Source organism: Didymosphaeria variabile (assembly GCF_027946475.1).
Source record: "Didymosphaeria variabile strain IMI 356815 chromosome Unknown scaffold_3, whole genome shotgun sequence".
NCBI classification, from domain to species: Eukaryota; Fungi; Ascomycota; class Dothideomycetes; order Pleosporales; family Didymosphaeriaceae; genus Didymosphaeria; species Didymosphaeria variabile.
The window spans coordinates 4,671,518-4,697,294 of NW_026611622.1; the positions used below are offsets into that span (position 1 = coordinate 4,671,518).

Sequence of the window (25,777 nt, forward strand, 5' to 3'; positions counted from 1 at the left end):
AATCCCCCCGTGCGGTTGCAACAACTTTGTCACCTCGCGCAATGATGCTACGCACCAAGGCCTCGCCGATTCCGGAAGAGGACCCTGTGATAAGCCATCTCATCGGAGGCATCGTCGTGAGTACGGCGTATGAATCTGGATTTAAAAATCGCTGAGGTCTTCGGAATGACAAGTTTGTCGACTGAATACAGTTGAGGGTCAAGTTGCTAGTTAATAGTGGGTTTGTCTTAGACAAAGACAAAGAGGAATCCAGCCTGTGCCGCAAATATAACTACCTGGCCCGGGATTCTAAATTGGGTTTTCGTTGCTTCGAGCACCTGACAGACATCAATAGGGCTGGAGCCACGCCATCGGCTACATACTTGCAGATACGAGCCGCGGCACGGCGGCGCAGCCACGGCAGGGGGAAAGCATCAACCATTACGCGATACCAATAAATGCGGGCGACGCAAAGCCGTTGAGCAGGTGCTGGAACCAAATTATCTGATGGCACCAATAGTCAATTATTAGCATAGAAAAAGCATAGACATGTATCAAAAGCGCTACTCTATCTAGTTATATTTGTAATAGCCTCAATATTGTGCAATGTATTCCCTTCTATTTCAATTTATTCTCCGAAGCTATCCTTACGTACTTTACTCCCCTACAACTTGCACACGTTGACACTTACAGAGTTGCGTGGATAACGTCCGTCTAGTAGTCCGTCTACGTGTAGTGCAGCTGCGTTCCTCCATAACGTGTCAAGCTAAAGAATGCCAGCTCATCCGGTAGCTTCGATGTGACTAAGACCCTAGCGCGCAGAAGCCTCAGGCACTGTGACGACTAGAGCGGCATGCGTGTACAACGCATTAATGCCAGCGTCATTTCCATACTGAATCGGGCGTTAGCTACCAGTAGACCGCTTGGAGGGCAGCTCGTACTTACGGTTACATGCACGAAACTGATATCCCTGGACGCTGGCTTCGTCAGCCACTTAATCTTAAGCCAATGCGCGTCAGCCTCATCGAGGATCTCTTGACGCAATGCGTCGTAGCCGACCGGTGTGAATATGATTTCCCCACAGGAGTTGCCCACAAAGCTCTTCTCGACGTTATCCTCGTCCTCGTCCTCCGTCTCAACCTCGCCATCGTCACTCCAGCTATCAGGTTTATCCGGATCGTAGTCGTCGAACATGTGATTGTGCTTGAGATCGTAGATGGGACGCACGGAGATGTCTAGGCCAAGTGCTTGGAAAACAGAGTAGACGGCCATGTCCGCACCTTTAAGAATACCTGGGAGAGCTTTGGCACCCTCCTCCGTCGAATGCGCATAGGCATGTTGACAGAAGATGCCGAGATTGCCCCCTACAATGTTAGTCACTGACACATATTCTTACGAAGATGCTCACCTGTAGCCATGAAGTCTGGATCGTCAAGCGCAGCCTTGATTTTGTTGAACAGCGGGTGTTGCGCAATATCCATGGCAGGGCTGTTGCCAGCCAAGTCGCCAACGCCTGGAGTACAGTAGAGATTGTAGGTCAAGGTGATACGATGGCCCTCGGTGACCTCCAAGACTTCATGTTCGCAGTCACTGTAGAAAGCAGCCCACTGAATAGCTGTCTTGATGTTTCCCTTGGAGCCAGAAGCACCCCAATCGAAGGTTGTGGAGTGATCACCATGACGCACAATGAGTTGGCCGCCCTCATGGTCACATGGGAGACAGACAACAAGCGAGCCAAACTGGGTATCAGAACGAGGGGTGTCCACGTGGGTCTTGAAAAACCCGGAGGGTGCGCCGTATATCTAGCAAAGGGATCAACAAAAGACGTTCTATGCAAGGCGTGCCCTTGCAATTGATAAAGAGAAACCTACATTCAGCTTGTATAGCTCCGCCTTGACGCCGTTCGTACCCAGGTCAGATACAGCGTTCGGAAGCAACACTTGAGCAATGGTATCTACAATACCAAGCTCGTATGGACAGAAGTCGGTCGAGAAACCCGTACGATCAAGCTTTGTCGCCTTGCGGTACGATTCGTCAATGACATCCTCGCCTTTGTAGCCAAAGCTCGCTGGTTGACAGTCCTCGACCAGTTTGAGAAGAGACGCATTCTGATCCTCGTTGGACCCATCGATCGGAAAGATGAGCTTCGAAATACCCGACGAAGCTCCCGGAGAATCCCAGCGGAGAGCAAATGGGGACGTCGAAGAGGCATTGGTCGTCTCTTTTGCTCCAGCATTTGACTACACTATACATCAGTAGTGCGTAACAAGTGATTCAATATAAGGGACGTCATACAATGGGCACAAAACCGCCACAGGCAAAGGTGGAGGACTTGCTCGCGATGAAGGCGCCCAGCTCTTCAGATATCGAATCGTGGAAACTACGGTTGGTTGGAGCCATCTCTGCTACCACTGAATATGGCAATATTTTCATGTTGCAGATTATAGCAGCAGTTGTACTTGCAAAGACCTTGAAGTTGGTTTTTTTTATATCTGGAGTTCGAAGCCAGCACACGGACCACAAAGTCACGTGTTGCAGCCTGGAGACTGGTTGCACAGTGCGGGGGTCCAACGAGTTAGCTTAGGCACCAACATACCTGTTATTGTTCATTCTGAGATTCACTAGATAACAGGAGAGTTGGAGGCTAGTGAGAGCCGGAGAATTGTTCACAGTCATTGACCGGTCTGAGACGCTAGGCACAAAACCGTTGTAAGCGGACGGGGCTGTAGCCTAAAGCACCTCAGCGCAGCGCAACGATTGGTAAGAATTGGTCTTCGTACTGACGCGGTCCGTCTTCAGCTTCCTTCAGGAGCATTCCTGGGTGACTATCTCTGGTATCCAACCAGCTCTTCCTGGACTTGCCTAGATATTGATCATGTATGATGTAGCAGCGATGATTAGGACCCTCGTTCTCGGAAAAACGTCTCTGTGCTGGTTTGGGCAGTATCGCAAGGAGAAAAATACCCTTGTTCAGAGTCCCTGAGTTTGAGTTCACAATACGCAACTCCTGCTATCACACGCCAGCAATGATGGAGCGGACGTTTGCGGCCGTGCACCTTCCCATCAACACCCTTCCATGCTGTCGGCTATGGACATTGAAGAGTTGAGCGGCTGGGTCAGAATATTTTCCCGTATTCTCTATATTCTGTCAATAAAGATTCGCGTAATCTGCAGTCAGTCTTGAATGAGGCTAATAAGGCATTGATGGAAACGTCGTTTAAGGAAGGCATCTCTGAGAGTAAGCCAAGGGTACGAAGGGCTAGAGCTTATCTGGATTGCTATGAGTACTAATAAGCTAGGCGATGTGACGGAATTGCTGGAAGAATCCCAATATTGTTGTGGCATTAGAAGGTGTGAAGGACGGCAGTATGGGTGATAATCACGTGGGCCCGGGGAAAGCATGCATCGTGGAACCTGATCTTTGACAGTTACAAGCACGAGTACGGACATCAATAGGATGTCATGGTAGTCATTGGTAGGCAAGCAGGTAACTCACACATCCCCAGATTCCCGTCACCTGTTACAGAAGCATTACTGGCTTACAGTCAGTTACCAGCATGAAAAAGTACGAATGGGTATTATAAGCGCTAGTCTATCTATTCTATGCTTCTAAAACTCTTGTCTTACAATTACGACTCCTCGTCCGAAGTTGTGCTCTTCTTCAATCCGCCTTCATTCTCTCTTGCTAGGGCCTAACTCTCCTGTTTGTCCCTTCAAATTTTCCACATTTCATGTGAGGGATGTTCACCAGCACATTCCTGCGGTGAGAGATCCGTCAAGAATGTACCCTCTGGTGTGGTGGGTATTTGTGTGGAGGAGCTGCATCGCTATCGGCATGCTTATCCTTCTAAGTCCTCGTAGATGCTTCGGGAGCGGGGTTGAAGAATACCTCAAAGAAGTATCATAGCAATGAGTAGGCTTACCCAAGCGAACGTACTGGCGATAACAGGATTCAGGGAACGTGAAGACCAGGATCCAGCAGGGGCAAATGTTGTTGTTTGGGTAGATGCAATGTAAAAGCTTGTTGTTGGTTCCGATGTAGTATGTGCAAAGATCGGCGTGTTACTGGAGAATATTGTCGGTGTCGCGCCTGCCTCTTCAGAAGTTGTCTCCAGGTCATCAGATGTAGGATTCGGATCATCGGATGTGGGTTCAGGATCTGAATCTGATGTAGGCGTGGCATCTGCGGCAACCTCCGCAAACTTCGCAGTCACCGCAGCCCCCATGGTCGGCTCATCTGCACAGTACGTGCTGTAGTCTCCTGCCGTCTGTCCCAACTGACACCAGACGTCGTCGTCCAAGTTCCCACCCGAACACCTGGTTGTAACACTTGCACACCCTTTGGCTAGAGAGTTCCATTGATCCGGTACCCAATATGAGCCTGATTTACAAGCGCAATCTTGGCCCGCATTTCCACAGTAAGACCTCAGACTTGACCAAACGCTGCAGGCATCTTTCGCTTCAGTGGGTGTGAATGTTTGGGTGACCGTGTGATCGGAAGGCGACGTCGCTTTCGCCGTGACGGTCATGCTTTTGCCTTGCGGACGATCGCGATAGCCGCTAGGGAATGGATTTTCCTTGCCGGTGGCCCCAGCATATGGGTTATCAGTCGGTAGATAACTCTCCTCTGCTGCGAAAAAGCCGTACATCTTGGAGTAGAAGGGAAGCTCGGGTCCGTCGAAGTCTACATCTGGATTAGTGCATCGTACTCGTGCGGCGCATTGATAACGTACTTTCGAATAGTGCCTGCTCCCGGTCGTCCTCTTTATAGGAGCCCAGAGAAAATACCGATTCATCATCTTCGAATATCATTTCATCTTGTGGCCGCGGCAGCTCGACTAGTTTAGGCAGTGTTTGTTCCCCATTTTTAGATCCACCGACTTTGTTAATTCCATTCCCGCCTTTGTTCCCACTGTTGTGATTTGGAGGTTTGCTTGGTGGTGGCTTAGGTCGCGCGGGTGGGACTACTGCCTTAGGTGCGATGGGCTTCGGAAAGACGGGCACTGGCTTGGGAATGACTGGGACGGGCTTTGGCACAATTGGAACCGGCTTTGGGATGGGAAAAATTCCGATCGCGTTCGCAAGTGCTACGTACAGTACAAGAGTGCATAAAAGCATCTGCAAGGACCAGGAGAATGGGAAAATCATGTTGAAGAGCGAGAAGTGACAAAGAAGTTTTGCGGTAGTCCTGGCAAGAAGGTTATATAGATTGGCCACGCCATCGATGATAGGTTGTGTCGTTCCGCCTCACGGGCTGTGTGCAATGTTCGGCGGCCTGAGTCTAACGAAATTGGTTGCTATTGACGCTGATTGGTCGAGATCCAATTTTGGCCCCCAGACCATTGTTCGTGCGCTCAGCCACACAAGGCTGCCTTAGCATAAGATTATAAGCGAGACTACTTGCTGGGCACCCAGCGCCGTCCAGACCACTATAAACAAATCAACGACAGGGGTCCGCGTTTTGCCTAAGATCTGAATAGGAATGCGCTGTTGCTGAAGGTTCAAACATGGCCCCAGCCAGGGCTCATTGACAGAGCGTGAAGCCTGTGCACGGCCGCGAACCATCATACAGCCAGGATAAAAGGTTGATGCACGCCTCCCCCGAATGACACGAAAATTCTCGCGGCAATGGGTATCGTGTATCGACCCTTGAAGCAAAAGCGTGAGGAGATCAGGTTGTTGGATGTGGAACCAGCAAACCAACTTGATGACCCTCTCCGCGCAATACTCCGCCATGCTGAACTACAGGACGCGCACTTCTCCGCTCTCTCGTACGTCTGGGGAGATACAGTCAATGATCGATCCAACATCGCGATTAGGTACGAAAGAAGCGCTCGCGAGTACCTCGCTTCCAAGTTACGCGGCAAGTCGGCTGCACCAACGTACGTTCATAGCATTGGCAGCAACCTGGCCAGGGCCCTCAGACACCTGCGACAGAAGTATGGGAGACTTACCATCTGGACAGATGCTCTCTGCATCAACCAAGGCGACGGTAAAGAGAAAGACTGGCAGGTCCCCCTCATGAAGGCTATCTATTCCCAGGCTCAAGAGGTGCACGCATGGCTGGGTCCTCTGCACAATGAGGATGTAGCCGCCATTCGTAACATGAAAGCTGCTATTGAATTGGCGAACGCAGTTTGGACTTTAGCAGCGCAAATCATAGATTCAATAAGTCTTCTATCGGAGGAAGACTGGCTTGAAGCTTGCTTCACAGTGGCCGATGCGCATCAATCATATGATCAAACGCACCGCAAATGGGCCGATTTCGCGATAGCTCTACGTCGCGCCGCAACGTCCGACCACTCGATACAGAATGAGCTAGCGTGCGTCAGAACACTCTCGCAGAACACTTACTTCGCCAGAATGTGGATCTTGCAAGAGACTGGCCGGGCACGGAGATTAACCTTCCATTTCGGTCTGAAAGACATGCCCCATCGACCTGTTCTGCTGGCTCTGAGTCTAGCGAACTCTCTGCGAGAGCCCAAAGGCTCCCCTGAAACTGGAAATAAATCTTCTCGCTTTGATACTCGTTTCTTGGGCTGCTTATCAGCTCGCACCACATGCATGCAGAAACGGTCTCTCCGAGATGTACTGGCCTCAGCATATTTTAGTCCACCTCCACTCCAGGAAGCATCTGATCCGAAAGATCTCATCTATGCGCGTCTAGGCCTGGCCGAGAATCCACACGGAATCACTGTCGAATACGGGCTGAGCGTTGCCGAAGTGTACACCGCTGCCTCTCGTTTCCTACTTTCCGAGGGCTTCCTGGAGATTCTGGTCACGTTCAGACCGTATAGATTTCAGAGAGGAATAATTGATGAGAGCTTTCCGTCGTGGGCATACGATTGGTCCAAGAAAGCTTTCAATTCCTTCGACAAATACACTGCGTCCCGGGACACGTCTCAAAAGGTTTCCATTGCGTCCTATCGCGACGCCAGATTCAAGCACGTGCTTACCATGACCGGCATTAACATTGGAACCGTCCAAGTTGCGAACAAGATGTTCTCTGCTACTGTGCTCGCTGCAGGGTTACACAAAGGAACTGTCGGTGAAGGCAGCATTCGTGCTGTGTCCGAAGAACTTTCACCGGAAAAGAAGGATACCCTGGTGCGCAACATAACCAGTGCATACCGGCAACTTGGTATTATTGTTGCAGATGCAGATATCGAAACGCTTCTCAGCTATCGCACGCTGCCATTCGCGTCGTTCTGGTGTTGGTGGGTACATTGGATCGCATCCCTGGTCAACTTGATGAACGACACGGAGGCCCAGCAACCTGACAAGAGGCTACCAGGCATCAACGTTGCGGAGTTGCTCTTTCGTGAAGATCCTGGAGTGCTAAACCGCACGGAGAACATGATGCATTTCGGAACCAAGACAGGTATCCTGGCTCTAATCGATTATCAGCGTTGGGTGATACTCCTCGGCATAGAGTCAGAGCGCAGTGGCATCGAAGAAAGTATGGCCATACAATTTGCCGAGTCGCTGTTTCGCTCTGCTTGGGGAATGCGACCCGCTTCCTTGAACAGTAGACGCTTGGGCTACGTCCCCGAAGACACCAGAGCACAAGATGAGGTGGTTATCTTTCACGGGGTCAAGGCACCCCTGGTAATACGGAAGACCACCCCAGATGCGTACAGAATAATTGGGCCAGCACACATTTGTGGAGCGATGCAAGGGGAGCTCATGGACGCGACACTGTCTGGGACTACATACAAATTGATCTAAATGACCTCGAGGAATCCTCGAGAGTAAGTTTAACGTTCTTGCAAAGTGAATCAGGGCACTGATTTTGGCTCCTGATGAACTCGAATGAACAAGTGTTCGATCATCACTACCAACATATGTGGCATAGCTCCATGCACCTCCGATGCATAGATAACTAGATATGAGGGTCAATGCAAGGAGCAGATGAGCGTTAACTTATGACGAAAAAGACGTAGAGCCACGATCTTCACGAGAACTAAAGCAATCGTAATGCCAGAATGAACATGGTCGAGACTAGGAAGCTTCATACAACGGGTCGAGCTTTTGCGAAGCAGGGGGTCTTCACTGAAAGATAGGTGAAGGCTATCCGTGCGCCTACACTGTTTGCCAAGAATTTCATGCACGCAGCGAAAACTAAGACAACAAGAGATCATTGTAGGTTGATGGTTCATCCGAGGCAGAGCCTCGTCAACCAGTAGCAGTCTCACCCTGGGTAGCTACATCAACAATATAGAGAAACCAAATGAAGTTCATATAGCAGATATGTTGCTATATATATGAATCTTTAAAGAGCGTAGTAACGAGTGTGTAGAACGCCAAATTCCCAAGCATACACGTGATTATAAGAAAAGGTACAAGAATTTTCTCTCAAAGTCACTATCAAGACATTCCGATACCACATTGCTGTTGAGTCAATCACGTTCGCTCCAAAATCTGGTCGGACCGGAGCAGGGTCCGAGATTGGGATGAAGACAACCTTGTCGCTGCGATTCGCTGCACGACGACAACAACGTTTCTCATAATGCTCAACGCGCTTATGCCGTGTTCCGCTGAATGTTCAACACGTGTTACGGGCATTGATTCGGTCAAATTGGAGACTAAAGTTTGGGCTGAAACTTCCTGGATCGCTCAAGTCACAGGTAATTATCACTGACTTGTCTTTGGCAAGACATGTATGGAATTGACGCGAGAGGAGCACAACATGGAAGTTATGAGCTCAGCTTTTCTTTTGCACGGAAATTCTGATAGGGATGAAGTGGCGCAGATAGCATGAATACAATGGAAGTGAGCACTGCAATGGTCTTACATCCTTCCTTTGGACCACTCACACTTCCAATACCACCTCCAACATACATGAACATGAACCCCCTCAACTATACCAAATGGAGTTATGACGGCATCCACCGCCAACCAAGGCTTGTGCGTGAGAAGTGGATGTTTGTGGGCGATTATAAGATGTCCACTTGTTCTGTTTACTGTGATCCTGAGCATATCGAGAGTACTCTGGTACTGGAAGCAGTTCGATTGCAATACGAACTGGTCACTAGTTGCGCTTTGCGGCAAGAGTTGAAATCGTATTGTTCGTTCTACGCGGAAGGGAAACTCGCTGTTCGGCAGTTCGTCTAGGCGATTCATTTCGACGTCGACATTGTCGCCCCCTATTCCATCAAAGCACATGTTTTCAGAACTCACGCAGCCGTAACCTGTCCAATCACCACCAACATAGAATGTAGGTTCTGTCATCGAAGAGAGGTGATACGTGCTGAAAGATTCAAGTCCCTGCACAGTGAAAGGCACAGGTGGCTGTAGGGTACGAACAGGAAGGTAATTGATTTCCGGTGGTTGCATGAGCCCGATAATGCTTCGGCTACACGTGGAATTGTTCGCGAGCGCCCAGCATAGTTCCTGATAGAAAAATCCGATCGCCCGGTTAGCCAAAGCATGGAGCATTGCTATGTGCTGCGCGGTGTTCCTAGCCTGGATGATGTGGCCGAGATGATTGGTGAGGCGGAGCCACTGGACAGACCGCAATTGCCGAGGAGGTCTATCAGTCTCGGAAGTGATGGTGTTGGCCAGCGACCGGGCGGAGAGACAAAAGCCAGTAGCTTGTACAAGATGCCAAGTGCGAAGGTCCCATGGAAGATTTTCGCTAGTAGATAAGGGAGACTCGATCTGCTCCGGTGTACCAGCATTGTTATCCGATTCTATCGGGACCTTGCAAATGCGATCGCAAAGTTAACTTAGGAGGGAAGCACCTCTACTAAATGCTCCGGGTGCTGTCGGCAGGAGGAAATGTCTTAGCAGGCGATAGGTTTTTGCGTAGGTATGTGTATAGCTTACAATGCACTGCCACCATTTGCGGTAGCCATTCCTCTACATCCTTGTAGTCCAGGGTTTTTTCGTGACCAGCCAAAGCGTCGGCTAACACGTATCGTTTCCATATGTCCTGCTTTGGAACATTCCAGGAGATAGCGACATGGAGATCTCCCAGTACATGTTGTGTCGCTGCTAGATCCCGCCATGCAGTCCAGTCATCACATGTAGCGTAAATGTAACGGCTGGTACGTATGAATGCGAATGCTGCACTGGAGGGCAGATGTGCGAAAATCTTGCGTAGTAGCTCGACTGGTAATCGACCTAGCGTAGTATCAGCCATTGGGTAGGTAAATAACATACGATAGCACGAGTGACAGTCAAGAGGGCGAGTAAAGTGGGCAACAGGTCGTAAAGAGACGTATAGCCTTGATTTTAAGGAATGGGTTCGGACTTTTTCTATCGTCGGTGCTGTGCGGCAACGCGTTCTGTGCCGCAAAGTATTTTAGGATACTAGAGTACATCGTCGGTTAATCTAAAGTCTACTGCTTTACGATTGGCTTCGCTAACTCGCATACCGAAATTTGGCCCCCAGCGCTCCATGGAAGCGCCCCAACCGTCAATGCTATGCATCGCAGCATAATCTAAATTTACCCAGCGAAGGTAGCGATGTCACTGACGACTGTGCTAGTCGCTTAGCAGTGTTTCCACGCTCTAAGCACCCTTCGAGTTTGTGGTTTCCGTTGAATCCATGCTCTCGCTCCTCCGTAAGGATCGTGCACGAACCGCTCGTTACAAACTAATAAACCACTTGCTCAACATGCAAGAGCTTGAACGCTGTGGTGATCCTGAATTGCTAACCTTAAATCGATGTCGCTTCATCAAGCGAATGTAGATGAAACGAGCCGGGGTACACAGTGGTATCATAAGCTTTGTTTTGCTTAAAGTACCCGAGAAGACCCTCACAAATGGTTCTGTAGTGGCCAAGACACCTTCACCTACCATGAAGCGTTAGAACAAGCCATATTTGTATAAATGAACCACTGGCCCAAATCTTAATGACGATTCCAGCCCTGATATGTATCGATGATTGAAGATGCACTTGAACTAGTTATCATCTGATCCCACAGCGCAACATCGTGAGAGACGTGGTTATTCAAGCTAACGCATGTGACTTCATGGGTTCCAAGGTTTGACGTTCAGCGTTATCGAAGCAAATTTGCTGCAGTCCGACGAGGCGTAGACTTCGTGGGTGGGCCGCCCTATGACGGAAATAATACCAAAAGGGCCCCTAGCATCTTGCAAGGCATATTGATGTGGGTGGAAGTGAGAAATAGTTGGAGGATGTTGACATTTTGACCGGACTTAAAGGCAATGCATAATGGGCGAGAGCGACAGAGCATTACTATACACAGACACAGATGAATGAGGCGGAAGATCGAATCGGAAATCATTACGTGGTATTCTGGCGAATCGTTTGTAACGGATCCCTCGCGAACATTACATCTAGCCGCAAAGCTATAGAACCGAGGAGGAAACCCAAAATTACTAAGGCCTACCGTTAAGTCCTGATGTATCCAAGATCTTACATCGTCAGATCGAACTGCTGTTTTCGAATGCATAAGTAGACCAATTACTTCACACCGTCGTTCTCCTACCTGTAACCAACAAGATTGCTGTCACGATGAGGGTCAAACCACCAGCCGCAACGATGAGAATATAAATCTTAGCCATGCTATGCAAAATGGTATGCACGACTTGTTCTTTTGTTCGCTGGTCCAGATCGAGGATATAGTCCTTTCCAACACCCGAGACAATGCTCAGAAGAGGTGCGTCAGGAGGCAGGATAGAAGCCAATGCGACCTTTGCTCGGTTGAGGAAAACAGCATTCGCGATGCTCAAAGTGATTGCTGGGGCCGCAAGCTGTGCCCATGTGATAAGGCCAACTGCAGCAGGTATCTCTGCTGAGCTCACAAATTCTTGTGCAGCATTGAAAGGCATCTGGATGTAAGCGCCGGTGCCGGTTCCAATCAGGATGCTGTATCCATATATCTTTGCGGTAGACGTATGCTCATCGACCGTAAACATGAGCGCTCCTCCAGCTAAGACAAGGGCACCACCATAGAAGAACCATGGCATCCAGTGACCATTAGAGCTGACAATAGTCCCGCAGACCATGACGGTGGAAACCATGAAGACAATGAACGGGAGGAGGTGGACACCGGCCATGAGAGCAGACTCATCACGGACGTACTGGAAGCTATGAAGCTGTCAGTCTAATGTTCAGATATCGCTGGATTTGGACTGGCTTACTACAAAGGGATGAAGTAGCATGGAAGGAAGCAAGCCGTGGCCGAGCAAGTTTCGTTGAAGAAGATAATCAAAACGTTCCAATTTCTCATCATCGCTAGCGGAAACATTTGCTGTCGTGTCGAAAACTTCGTGACCTGCTGTGCCACGAAAGCAAGGAGCAACACTCCAAAGACTACAAAAAGTGCGATGATTTGGGGGGAATTCCATGTGTATGTGAGCCCACCGAAGTTCATGCCCAGGATGAGCGCAGTTGTGGTGCCGGCAAGCAGAGCGAAGCCAGTAAAATCGATATTTTGCAACCGAGCGGAGGCAGTAGCACCGGGTCGAGGATTCTTGGATGGAATGAGGACCAAGTAGATAGGCGCAAACAAGGCGCCGATGAAAAGATTGATGTAGAAGCCGAATCTCCATGTTGCGCGAGACTGGACGAAGGCGCCGCCAATGACTGGACCGAGCACAGTACCTACACCCCAAGTGATGCCGGGAATGCTCATATAAAGAGCCCGTTCTTGCTCGGTTGTGAGTAGCGAAAGCAGTGTGAGCACACCAGTATACATGCCACTACCACCAATGCCACAGATTGTGCGTCCAGCGATGAGTGATGCAATGTTGGGTGCGGCTCCACAGAGCGCTGATCCGGCTTGGAAAATGATAATGCAGGTGATGAAAACCCATTTGGCATCGAATTGGCTGTAGACTTGGCCCCTAGTTTCAAAATTTTAGTACGCCAACTCTGTGAAGTGATATGGGTGTACTGGCGAACCATGATAATACAGTAGCTGCAGCCCCCAAGAAGAATGCCACCGAGTTGTATGATAGCTTCTCAATGGACTGAAACTCGCGAACAAAAGTGGCTTGCATATCGGCGACGATGGTTCCATCCAAGCCCCAAAGGAATGTGACGGAGATCAAACTCAGTACCACCAGGATCCATTTCAACCCGTGAACGTTACGTGGAGGGACGTTAGGCGGCTGTTCGTTCTTCTCAATAGCATCTGGACGATGAGAGTGATTTAGACTATTTACTTCGATTTTGTCTGACATGGATAAAGTTTGTCGTGCCGAGTTGGATCGTGATAGAAGAAAAGGTGGATATGGGAGTAGCCACCACACAGCGCTATCAGGTACAAGTAGTAGAGCTTGGGAGAGGCAAATCTTCGAAGGCTTGCTTTTCCTCAAGATCTTCACGGAATCCGGAAGCTCACACTCAATTGCATGAGCTTTCATACATTGCAGGTGCAAAGCTTGGCGACGGCAGATGAGTCAGTGCGCTTGCTTTGTCACCAACGGCAAGACCCCTGAGCGCGTTCAGCAGGAGTGAATCGGATCATCCCGTTCAGCCGTTGCAGATCTTAGAGGGACCCTGAATCTTCGCCGCACGGCAGTTGTTGACAGGGGGGATGGCCCATCTTTCCCACTTTGAGACCAGAAGTCGTTGCCATTTCAGGGCACAATTCCCGACGGACAGATGCCGGCCTTTTGATATCGGCGGACCCCTCCGGTGAGACTCGATTGGCCAAAATATGATGTCCTTTCTTACGCGATCCTAATATTCCACCCTTCAAATCAAATGCTTAACCCACGTTGCTTTGCTGCCCGACATGCTAGCCTGCAATAAATGTCATGACACAGTCTGGGGTCCGGATTGTCATTGCATGCATAATACTTTGGGAGATGTGGGTCCGGTAACCCTCCTTCCTTATCGAGAGCTCGGCCCGTAGGTAGCCACGCCTACCGACGATATCCTACGTGCGCCCAAGAGAAAATGACAGATACCAAGGCGGATGTAGTTCGATCTGTAGAATAAATGTATTAGGTGTAACATGGCCTATGAGATCGGGGTTTTACAAGCGTATCGGTTCATATGTAAAACGTCATCAAAGGTGCGTGAGGAAAAGTTGAGGTTCCGCCCCCAGAAAAAGACTAAACAGTAGGAAAACGGGACAAGGGCTGTAGGGTCCGCCTCTCTATTGGCCTGTCACCGGGTAGGTGACGTCACTCCCCAAGTTGCCATGGGTACCGGTGATACGGCAAAGCAGAATAGCGAATTGAAACACATAAGCATCTACATAGTTTAGCGCATGCTATGCCGCTTCGAACACTTCTTCGATGTATCTTTCTCCCAGAGCATCGCGAACATTCCTACCGATTAGAGCGCTCAAGTTTGACGAAAACCCTTTGGCAGCTTGCGGCGACGCACACACAAAGACATAGCATGATTCATCCCTGATCTTAGCCGAGATGATGTTTCGAAACTTAATGTCGAATACCTTGTCTTGGGCACGCGATTTTTCTGGATTGCTGGGCGTCAATGATAAGATGTCGACCATGTTGGAGCGGATCGCATTATGGAGAGCGTCCGAGACCATGTGGGCGTCCTCGGATCGGAATCCTACGAAAAGGCTAGTCGTAGATGGCTTCAGAATGGGCTCTTCCTGTGATGTAGCATGGTTGAGTGACTGACGGAACCGTTGCTGTAGTATATACTTGACAGAAGATATTCCAGATCCAGTTGCGAAAGCAATTATTGGCTTCGAATAGTCTTCGATCATAGAGAGCGATGAGGTTCCGGCGAATCGAATTCGCAGAGATGTTCCCGTAGTTGCCGTGGACAAGAATTCAGAGCTGAATCTACCGTTTCTCTGGCATTTGACAAGGAACTCAAGAAATTCACCCGTCTTGTCGAATTTCGAGGACGCAATCGAGAAGTGGCGGGGTCTACTGAGTGGTAAAGCTCCGCACAATGCCGTAGGATCGATTTTGCATTGCCAGCGTCCGTGGAAGAGCTCGCTTGTCTTGAGTATCGGCCAGCTCAACAATGCCTTTTCATCTTGATAGTTAAGCTTGTCTGCCTTAGACCAACGAGTATGTGTGAACGGCCTTTTTAGATCGACGAAATGGGTCATTACTTCCTGCGTAGTTAGTGGAGATGACCCTGGGCCTACAACCTCTCTTCCTGACAGCCCAAAGGCTTTAAGAACTTTCTTAACGTCTGTACACCGATTTGGGACGAGCATTTCAGCATGAACGAAGTCTCCGCGCTTGGCCTTTTCAACATTCAAAACAAGGCGACGGATATTCGATGACAGCAGTGTACATGATGTAATGGTCGCTGGCGTAGACGTGTTGAAAGGGTAGCTGGCAATTCTACCTGAAGGTGATTGGTAGTGCCCGGTGGGCTCTTGAGTAGAAGATCCGCCAAGCTGAATAGAAACATCCTGTAGCCATTGCTCTAGCTGGGCCCAAGGAGGATCTTCTATCGCAGTGTCTCCGTGGAAGTAGTTTGGTAGGAGGAACTTTGCTTTTCCTTGTGTGAGTAGCGTTTGTATCCTTTTTGCAGCCCCATTATAGGAGTTTGAGTATGTAGAATTCCCGTTTCCAAAAATAGCCCATTCAGTTCCAAAGTGCGCTTGGCTTCCGATTGTGAGAGCAAATTCCTGACCATTCGCAGGTACCTCCCCATGTCCAGAGGAGCTAGCAATGACTAGAATTATGTTGGCGCTCTCAAGACTCCGTATGGACAGAGAGTTGAGTGGTTCTGCTGGTGCGACGATATACCGCCGAGATCCCTCTAGTAAACGTCCGAGACGGCTTTCAGTCCTACGTGCAAGCTTTCTCGCTGTCGTCCCAGCACTGCAGTAATGGATGCGTATTTCTCGGACGTTTTCTTGTGGAGGAATAGGATCGAGTGTAGAGTGTGGACATAATGTCTGTTTCAAATCTTCTTCGGAGAAGACTCTCCGTTTCCAGGATCTGATTGGATCCTGTACGTGGCGAGCAATTACAGGTTTTGGTTGGTAGTTTGGTGACCCGCCTCGATGCCATATTGGAATGATCGAGCCTTGCGGAGGAGCAAGCCAGTATGGGTCCGCTGGTAGCCGGAATCCATACTTACGCAAGTGCTCATCGTCGAAATTGCAATACATGGCGGATGCAGTTAGGGTATCTGACATTCTAATATTTGCCTGCTGGAAAGAATGATATACAGCGTAGTTTAGCTCCGACTGCGCGTTCGACTAGACCTTGGGTCAGTCATGGGAAACAAATGTTTCTTGCCGGGCTGTTCTTACTAAGAGACGAAGCTTTTCTGCTTCGTGAAGTTCCTCAATCTTTTCGATTGAATCTATCCAGCCCAGAGATTCAACGACTTGGGGCAGAATATTGTATCGTTCTCGGTCTGCAAGATCACGAACACCGATTTCAGCGTCCATAAACCACCCTATAAATGGACTTGCTGTATATTGGACACCTCCAATATCAAAACCTACCCGGCTGAGAGCTGGAGCAGGAACCCATCGAAGGGCCAATTTGTCGAAAGCAAGCCCGTGATTCGGATGGGTGATATCAACGAGTGGGAAAAGATCTTTGGGTATTTCAGTAATGATAGGATATTCTCCTTCGGCCATGGTTACAAGCGGAAGGAGGTCCCACTTGGTCCTCAATGAGGGCGGTGTCCACCCTAGTTGTATAATGGCTTTTGTGAGTTCAACATTCATGGGATCACCTAAAACTGTGCCGTTTTTCTGCTCATACTGTTTACGTTAGATCGGATAGGACTTGAAGATGGATGTCTTACACCTGCAAAGGAAAGCAACTGGGAATTCCATATCATAGGCCCAGATCTCCCAATATCTCTGGGTGGAAAAACGAAGACTACCTGAATCAGCAAAAGGAATGACCACATTCTGGCTGATAACTAACCAGTAGGTAGGATGTCTCCTTTGTTGAATGACTTTTGCAGCGCTTCAAGGATTGCGCTACCCATTCCAGTGCTTGTGGAAACATGGCGCAAGTCGCAGAGTCTCTTCAGGTCAGAATAGGTAGACCAAACTGGCCTGTAAACGTACCTGAGATCTTCATACTGAGACCGCATGATACAGCGTCGAGAATGTTTCCAAGCTAATCGAAGCCCATGTTCAAGTTCGTCTCGAGTTTGTGTCCATGGTCCTCCAACACGGCAGGTCTTCCGACTTTGTCCTGGAAGCTTAACGGAGGCTTCAGTCGAGTTCATGTCTATCTCTCTCAACACCTCTACCATTCTTCTCTGCAGCGCTCCATCAGATGGTATGACTCTATCTCGACGTAATTGGCTCAAGAAATCAATGGCTTCTTCTCGCACATCGAAAATCGATCTATTCCGCCCTACGCGAGGCTCCGTCGAGCGGATCATACGACCCCCCTCGCAGAATTGTGCCGTACATCCCGTGGATTGTAAGACGGGATACCGAGCTGCAATAGCTGCTGCTTCTTTGACTGCTGAATTTCGTTCATACCGCATGTTGTACATGACAGCCCGCCGTATGCTTCGGCTTATTGTTCTGTAAAGTATATAGCGACACTTGTGATAGATGTTATCCAAGTATCCTATGGCCCGTGTTCTCACGCTCGCTGACAAGAAGATAATCGGAGTTCCCGAAAAACACCATAACTTGACTCGACTTTCCTGGACTCGGTCATACTCGGTGGTGGCGCACGAGCTTCCCGGAAACGCGCATCTCAATTATCTCTAATGGGGAACACGATCGAGCCGCTTGTAGCCCAACATCGGCCCTTCTCTACGAATGAATCTGCCTACGTCCCTTAACGCCTTCCTCCGCACCCTAGTCCGTGTTCGTGGAGGTCGCCGGTGGTGGGCCGATGGCACCAAAGCAGGTTTTCTTGGGAGCCTTTACAGTTCCCCGTACGAGCTCTAACGACTAGCTTCGGACCAAGGCGGAAGGATTGAAGGGTCTGCAAGGATGAGATCTATATGACTGTTGGCCACTGCCAAAGACCCGCACCGAGCCTTCGAACCGGGGACGGACTGTAGCCGCTGACCCGAAACGCATAGTGACCCACAAGGGGTCTGGGAAGAATGCAGGCGATTCATGCGGCCGATTGATGGTTCCCAGTTCGTGCGTCACGTTGTACAGTGATTAGATCAAGTTTCTTTGATGTACGTAGCACACAGAACTGTTGTGGGACATAGTTGCAACCAACAGTCCAACTTCTTATAACGTACATGATAGGCGAGGCGCCAGGACAAGAGAGTCATCAACCCATCCAACACCTCTAGTGCATGGCACCTGTAACAATTTCAATGTCTCTATCAAAAAGCCTCAATCAGTGCATAATAAGACCTCAATAATGCATGCTCCCTCCACTGCTCCAAGATGCTCAATCAAAAATCCCACCATGTTCGGGAGTCTCAAAGTCAACGTGCGGGCGCTTCCCAACCCAGTCGGGAATTTCAGGCCAAGCATCGTCGCCTTCGTAAAGAGGCACTTGCATGCCGAGAACGAAGTAACGCACGCGAAAAACGTGGAACATAGTCATGGCTGGCTGCGTTATTTTCCATCGTACTGCCATCCATCCACTTGCCGGCAGTTCATGGAGGTATCCAAGAGGGGGATTCTCCAAATTAATAGCCTTTGGATTCTGCTCTTTTGCTTCGGCAACGTCTTTCCACTTGAACTTGGTGTCTCCTTTCCCCAGGAAAAAGGTGGGGTCATTGTGCTTGTACATCGGTAATGGGACCGGGAGGTCATTTTCGACAATGATATCAACGACACTTCCCAGGGGAAGATTGTTGACGGTTGGATTGGGCCGGTCGAATTGTTCATTCGGATCAAGAATGAGTGGATCCTGAAGGGCTCGAAAGATCTGCCAGGAAACTCCATTCAGAGAACAATTGGTGATGTGAGGGTTGTAAGGATCTGGTGCACCCGTAGCTTTGAATCGTAGTGTGATGTCTGCCTTGCGATGGGGCGGTTGCTCTGGATATGGGTGCGCGACCATCTTATCCTCAAGAATCGCGTCAGCCTTAGGAGTGCCGTCTAGCAGCATGGAAGAGAGATCCTGATCGGGTCGCGGCATTGGAGCGCCCAAAGTTTGGCCAGTTCTTCGATGAGGATAGCGCAAGATAGCATACCCTTGAAGAGATTGGAGATCGCTCAGAGCATGGAAACGAATGGCATAGTCTTTGGGATTCTGGTTCAGTTTTACCATAACGGTAACACGCTCCGCATTCATGACTGTGAGGACCTACCGTACCAATAAGTTTTGTGTGTTACAAGAACCAATGAGACAGCTTACATTGACCTTTTGAGGCTTGATGAAGCCTCCATCATTGGCTACAATCCACATGTCGTGATTGTCAATGGAGACTCTCCAGAAATGCTCTAATCCGGGGTTAACAAAATTCATCATGATCCATCTTCGGTTGTTGGTCGTGATTATCTGCTGGATTTAGTCAAAAGTCTGCATAAGCAGGGCACTGCCGCTTACTTCGTAGTCCGCATCTGAGGGTATGCACTCGCCATAACCAACAGCGCCTGAAGGTTGTTCGACGCATCCATGGGAATTGACCTTACTTCCCTTGATCTCCACTAAGTCTTCAGGCTTACAGTGAACCCGGCCCTTTCCTGTACATAAGCTTAGCAGATACTCTAGGCATACTTCCGTCTCTTTTTGGCCTCACCATTGATAAGAACAGACTGGAAGCAATAAGGATCGTAACCCTCAGCCTGCAGCTGATAGAGCAACCCCGGCATTTCTCGGTGCTGGTAGTTGTACATTACAACATGCTCGGGTGCTTCTTCAGCATCGGTCATCTGTTGGATATCGTATTCGTCATTTGACACAAGATGATAAGGTCGCTTCCTTTCAGCACTGGGGCGAATCCAAATCGTCCCGTAATTCCCATCGACGGAAGGCGTAGATGTGTGATCGAGATACCACTTCAAGCCCCATTGATCTGTAGTATTGAGGACTGCTGTGAAGTTTGCACGCGCAAGAATGGGGATACTAGTGACTCCCGAACTTCCATCATTCCACACCATGCTGTTACTGTGGTGCATTCCAACCCTATGAGTATGAGCGTGTTGTCGCTAGGAATAGATAGAAGGCATATACCAGTGCAAAGACAGCGGAAGACCCAGGTCATTATGAATATGAATACGAAGCATGTCGCCCTCATTGACGTCAATTGTCGGAAATGGCGTTTCGGAATTTCCAACAAATATAGGGCGCCAGTGACCTCCATCTGTGCTAAAGTCAGGTCAAGTTTCGAAGTCATCGCGCATCTAGTATTCCTTACCTGGGTTGCGCCAAGCCTGGCTGACGGTCAGATTGTACTCCACTGTTGTGGGAACCCTCCTTCCCGACTCCTTTGTGAAGTTGGTGTAGTCAGTGATGTCGTAGATTGGGGATGGAAGCTTTCCAAACCACGCTCGAGCGAAGTGTGCAGAAATCCAAAGTAAGAGCCCAATAGGTACTAGAACTATTGACTTTGGGTATGACCATTTGTATCTGCATCCCATCGTATCACTGTCGAAGCTGACAGACTCTGGTTTTTGGCCCATGGTTGGAGGTAAAGACTTCATTTAGGATCTTTCGATGTCTGGCAACGCGAAGCAAAGCTGCGGATTGAGTTCACCTCACTATGTGCGGGAAGTCTTGCCGTAGTCAGATGAGAGAACAGGGTGGTATCAGAAGTTACTGTATCCCATCTGCAAGGACTCAATGCGATACTTCCTAATAGTAATCATTTGATCTGGCTAACCGACCGCATGATTCTGAAGCTTTACGACGGCACCACAAAGCAGCCAATGGTGCGTAGCGGAACCACCATCCAGGACCTCAGAATGCACGGTGACAATTTCAGGGGGCGGCTCGCACTGTGGTATGCGCGCTGATCAAACGGTCCGAGGATCAGCCGTTAGACCAGCCGTTTAGACCGTCCGTGCATCCTGTAGATCAAGTTGACCCACAACAGACACATGACAAATACAGATCATTTCCTATGAAACAAGAAATTGAATCTCCCAATTTGGCACGGAGGCCTACAAATAAAGGGATTGCTTGTAGTAGCGCCATTTGAAGTTTGGCGGGAATCGTCCCGGTGTTGTTTCTTTGGCCCGATCGCCTAGACGCTGCCCAGGGGTTATACGCACATGTTTACAGGCCTAGAGATCGTGAAAGTCATGTCGACCCGCCAAGGTCGAGTTTCAATATTAAGAGCAAGAACTACGAGGCCAATCGGCCCGAAATACTCACTCCTATTGAGGATCACCACCCAGTTTCATGACTTCTTCCCGCTCTATCTATTCGGCACTTCTGCTGTGATATCATTCGGTGCTCTTCCAGATCAATTCAAGAATCCGAAGAGCAGGTAGGTAGACTCACGAATTCCTCGGCAAGACTCTGATTCCTCGTCGTCGCATCATGGTGTTCAAGTACGCTTTCCTGCTCATCCCGTTGCTTCAGTCAGTGGCTGTAGGCGAGATTAGAGAATACAACCTGACCTTGGAACCCAAATGGCTTTCTCTAGGTAAGAGCCTGATCTTTGAGTCGGGCAGAGTTTGGAGTAATCATGTGATGCTATAGATGGGAATGCCCGCCCAGTACTCACTGTGAATGGTCAAACTCCAGGACCAGTTATCGAAGGAGAAGAGGGCGATACTCTACGAATCACAGTAACAAACAAGATGTTCATCGAGGCAACAATGCATTAGTGAGTTAATTCATTCTCTAAACCTGACATCTAAGTTCCTGACCATTTCCAGTCATGGAGTTTTCCAGGTCGACAAGTACTGGAACGACGGCGTGAGAAGCGCTATCAGTCCACATAGTGAGCGTATGTTGATACAATCAGGTTCCTGGTGTCACACAATGGCCAATCGAGCCGAGGAACAGTTACACGTACGAATTCACACTCACCAACCAGACTGGAATTTACTTCTATCACGGCCATTTCGGACCTGCTTTCGCTGACGTGAGTATATCATCTTCGGAAATAAGAACCAGTAACTGAATCAGGCTTCATAATAGGGCCAGCGAGGTCCACTTTGGATTCGTCCCAAGGCTTCACGACCACGACCGTACAGCTTGATATCATCAAAAGACTCAGATATCAAAGCAATGCTTGACGCTGAATCCCAGCCCCACCACCTAATGGTGAGTGACTGGAATTACGACGGAATGGAAATCCTCACAGTCATGTTCCGCGACGCGGGAGTCACACCGGACTGTGCAGCTTCGCTTGTCACTAACGGCAAAGGACGCATAACGTGCCTAGATCCAGAGGTCATCAAGCAGTATAGCAAACACGGTCCGCGCAACGATATGGGCTGCCTCGTTCCCAGGCATGGTGCTGAATTTACGAATAAGAGGACTTGCAAAGAATCCAACACAGACTTCGAGGTCGTCCAAGCCAAAGACGGCCAGGAATACCTCTTCCTAAACTTCATCCACCCAGGCGCTCACCACGAGCTGCGTATCTCCATCGATGAGCACGACATGTGGCTCGTGGCCGCAGACGGCGATTTCGTCAAGCCGAAGAAAGTCCAAGCCTTCAATCTCAATATGGGCGACCGCATCAGCGTGCTCGTCCCGCTCGACAAGAAGGTAGGGGACTATGCCATTCGTCTGGCGTCCTTGTCCACAGAACAAGTCATCCAAGGTCTCAGCATCTTACGCTATCCCAACCAACCTGATGCTCGAGATAAACATGGCGTCATGCTCGCACCCACCAGCACATCTCACATCAATCTCGTTGGCGACATGATTTCGAACAGTATCGCAATGGACGAGCTGACCGACCTGTCGCCGTTTCCGGCCCGCCAGCCGCCAGCCACGTCAGACACGACGCTACGATTCATGGCAAACCAGACGAGCCCAAGTACGTGGGTGCTAGCGTCCGAGCCGCATCAGGGGTTCCGGCAGCAGATGCCGCCGATTCTCTGGAATGAAGAGTCGAGGGGCCCAACGACGTTCTCTGGGCTGAAAAATGGGTCTGTTGTGGACATCATATATGAGAATGGGGCTTACGCTATGCATCCATTCCATAAGGTAAGCTCTCCTTCTATCTATGAGTGAGCAATTCTCATGCACGCAGCACAACCACAAGGCGTTCATCATCGGGCGCGGCGAAGGCTACTTCATATGGCCAGATGTTGCCACCGCGTTAAAGAAGGCGCCGGAGAACTTCAACATGATTGATCCACCTCTACGTGATGGAGCGCGGTTATCTGCTGGTCCCGGATCGTGGACCGTGATTCGGTATACTATCACGTTCCCAGCCATGAGCATGCTGCACTGCCATCGTATTGCGCATTTTGCGGTAAGTGACTCTTAAAAATGGAGAATCTAAGAGCTACCTGCTGATATTCTCGTCAGGGTGGTCAACAGATCGTGCTTGTCGAGGGCGGTGACACCATGCCTCCTGCGCCGGATTATATCAAGCATTTGACGCATTCGGAATTTGTGCCTCCGTTGCGATATGGACCGTTGGATTAGAGCTGTAGGTAGTCGGATGGTGCTGTTGAAAAGTGTTGAATGGTTCTGAGTCGACAAGATAATAATTTCTATCATCGATTAAGCGGTTGTTCAATGCACAGAATACAATGAGAATGTGAACTATGCGGCTTTCGAGGTGTCTTTCATTCATTCTAATGTTTGTAATATGTTTCTGTAGTGAAATTCTTTTAACTTACTCTAACGGTGGGTAAGACCTGGTCGCTACTACTCTAGGCTTTATAAAGAGGTACAGTATGCAAAGTTCGTTTAGGTAATGGAGGTTCCTTGTTGGAGCTAGGTCCCAGTGTGCTAGAATTGGCTGTGAAGTATGCGGATAATGTGGGCAGCCAAGATGGTACTGGGTCTCGCCGTGTTGGAGGTCTACGGACAGGTCGTAAGTAAGGAACAATTCGCAGACAAAGACCCAAAAGTCATTTACAAATGGTTGGAAGAGAAAGACATGAGCCGTTAGAGGGACGTCCCTGTAGTTCCGCCATACCAATTACCTTCCTATCTTGATCATATGAGTACTCAACGTGATTCAGAAGTCAAGGTATGTGTGCGTTCTTATTATAGGGGACCTCAAAAATGACGTGAGTAACCTAAAAAACATAGAAAGACCACCATTAAGTATCCTTTAGTGTATGTGCTTAAGTAGCAGACTTTCAATTATTTGATGGTGTAGGCTACGAATTCCAGAAGTCGAAGATCCTCGCTCATACTCGCGGCATTAGCATTATCCGAAGCAAAGTACGATCACCGAGGTCTTACTACCACAGCGCCTTTCTCTAAGGGAGGAACGAGAATCACCATGTTTCTTCGGTCCAGGTATGATGCAGTGTATTTCCACCAAAGGACCCGCAGTCAAGTTATGTCAAATTTGCTAATAAGGTACTTTCTTTTTTTGCTTAATATATGCAATATGAGTTTGTGGTGCTGTAAGATTAATGGTATTGACTGACTGGAGAAAGAAGACGATACGGCTGTGACATGTAAGATACTTGACGACTGTATTTCACTTCTTGTGAAAAGAAGTGACTAGATGAAGCTAAGCAAACTTATTTAGGTACTATATACGTATGTAGCGAGAGGATGTTCCTGAAAACGGGCTTCAGAAACGTGACGTGAAGCGGATACAATTCGACTTTATCGTGCGCAATTGTTCCTTTACAAAGCAGCTTCTCTCTCTCGGGCCTCTGCCTGCCACTTCTTGCCTGGTTCGGCGTATCTGTCGAGATCTTCCTCGGGCAGATTGTTAAGCGTGATGTGGAGATGAGGACGTGGGACATTACGGCCGGCCTCGAAGCCAGGCCTCTGGAGCAGATTTTCGAACCATTTCACGATTTCAGTGTAACGAGCGATAGAGGTAATGCCAGAGAAGTCTGCGGATCCATGTTAGACTGATCGTGCTTCAAGTCATTGTTGACTTACTATGCCCCGCAACCCATGGCCAGATTGCGATATCCGCGGCAGTAACGCGGTCACCCACGATATAGCCGGTTCCGTTCTTGGCCAGCTGGCGATCCAGGGTACGATAGAGACGATGGCTCTCATTGACGTAACGGTCAATTGGATACTTGAGCTTCTCAGGGGCATAGCCTAGTTGGGAAAACCAATTAACTGATTACGTTTTATAAAAGATGCTCTTAGAGATTTGAACTTACGAGTGAAGTGGTTGGCCTGACCCTGGATGGGACCAATGCCTCCCATCTGCCACATAAGCTGCCGTTGAGTAAGTATAGGATCTCCAAAAATACGAGAGCGCTTTAGGCTGACGCAGTGCAAGACAGAATGGCAAGACGTACCCAGCTTATAACCTCCCAGTGCTCCTTCGTACCGTAAGGAAAAGAGATCTTGTTATCCTTATCGTAAGTGGCGATGAGATACAAGAGAATAGCACCACTTTCGAAGATCTTGATCTCGCGGCCGCTCGTGTCCTTATCAGTGAGGGCAGGGATGCGACCATTAGGATTGATTTCGAGGAACCAGGGTTCTTTCTGTTCGTGCGCACTGAAGTCAAGCGTTACGACCTCAATGGGATGTTGTTAGTAATGGGAATAAGCCGTTTAATCGTTTTCCCCATACCTTGTACTCGAGACCAAGCTCTTCCAAGACGATGGAGGCCTTGAGGCCGTTGGGTGTGCCCTCGGTGTAAAGCGTGATGTCGGTCTTGATACCCATGATGAGCTGCTGTCTTCTGTCCCGGTGAATTCGTTACTTTTAGTGGTGGAATCTGAATCTGGAATCTGGAATCTGGAATGCTGTATGCGATGTTTCAGTACGAATGTATTATATATCTGATCTGTTTCTTTAATTGCAAACATGATGGAAACTCACGACCATATATAGTAATTTTGGTCGCACAACTTAATGTATATCTCATTGTCTCTCGTTCTGCTCACAACGG

The 25,777-nt window shown here is 49.0% G+C and overlaps 5 protein-coding genes across 5 annotated transcripts; 2 read left to right on the forward strand and 3 right to left on the reverse strand.

The window, feature by feature from the left end:
* Positions 1 to 822: 822 nt before the first annotated feature.
* On the reverse strand, positions 823 to 1,367 carry N0V89_004886 (uncharacterized protein; the record flags this gene model as incomplete). Its single annotated transcript, XM_056213667.1, has 2 exons — positions 823 to 1,343; positions 1,364 to 1,367. 2 exons carry the CDS (start codon positions 1,365 to 1,367, stop codon positions 823 to 825), a joined length of 525 nt encoding a protein of 174 aa, XP_056073975.1.
* Positions 1,368 to 5,607: 4,240 nt separating this feature from the next.
* N0V89_004887 (uncharacterized protein) lies at positions 5,608 to 7,707 on the forward strand (the record flags this gene model as incomplete). Its single annotated transcript, XM_056213668.1, is given in 2 exon segments — positions 5,608 to 5,616; positions 5,635 to 7,707. The coding sequence occupies 2 exon segments, from the start codon at positions 5,608 to 5,610 to the stop codon at positions 7,705 to 7,707; spliced, it is 2,082 nt and encodes a 693-aa protein (XP_056073976.1).
* A 6,470-nt stretch (positions 7,708 to 14,177) lies between these two features.
* Positions 14,178 to 15,556, reverse strand: N0V89_004888 (uncharacterized protein; the record flags this gene model as incomplete). The annotated part of the gene is made up of 2 exons (XM_056213669.1): positions 14,178 to 15,507; positions 15,549 to 15,556. 2 exons carry the CDS (start codon positions 15,554 to 15,556, stop codon positions 14,178 to 14,180), a joined length of 1,338 nt encoding a protein of 445 aa, XP_056073977.1.
* Positions 15,557 to 18,249: 2,693 nt separating this feature from the next.
* N0V89_004889 (uncharacterized protein) lies at positions 18,250 to 19,218 on the reverse strand (the record flags this gene model as incomplete). Its single annotated transcript, XM_056213670.1, has 2 exons — positions 18,250 to 19,116; positions 19,168 to 19,218. 2 exons carry the CDS (start codon positions 19,216 to 19,218, stop codon positions 18,250 to 18,252), a joined length of 918 nt encoding a protein of 305 aa, XP_056073978.1.
* Positions 19,219 to 22,071: 2,853 nt separating this feature from the next.
* N0V89_004890 (uncharacterized protein) lies at positions 22,072 to 23,370 on the forward strand (the record flags this gene model as incomplete). Its single annotated transcript, XM_056213671.1, has 3 exons — positions 22,072 to 22,923; positions 22,970 to 23,194; positions 23,251 to 23,370. The coding sequence occupies 3 exons, from the start codon at positions 22,072 to 22,074 to the stop codon at positions 23,368 to 23,370; spliced, it is 1,197 nt and encodes a 398-aa protein (XP_056073979.1).
* Between the last annotated feature and the right edge of the window lie 2,407 nt (positions 23,371 to 25,777).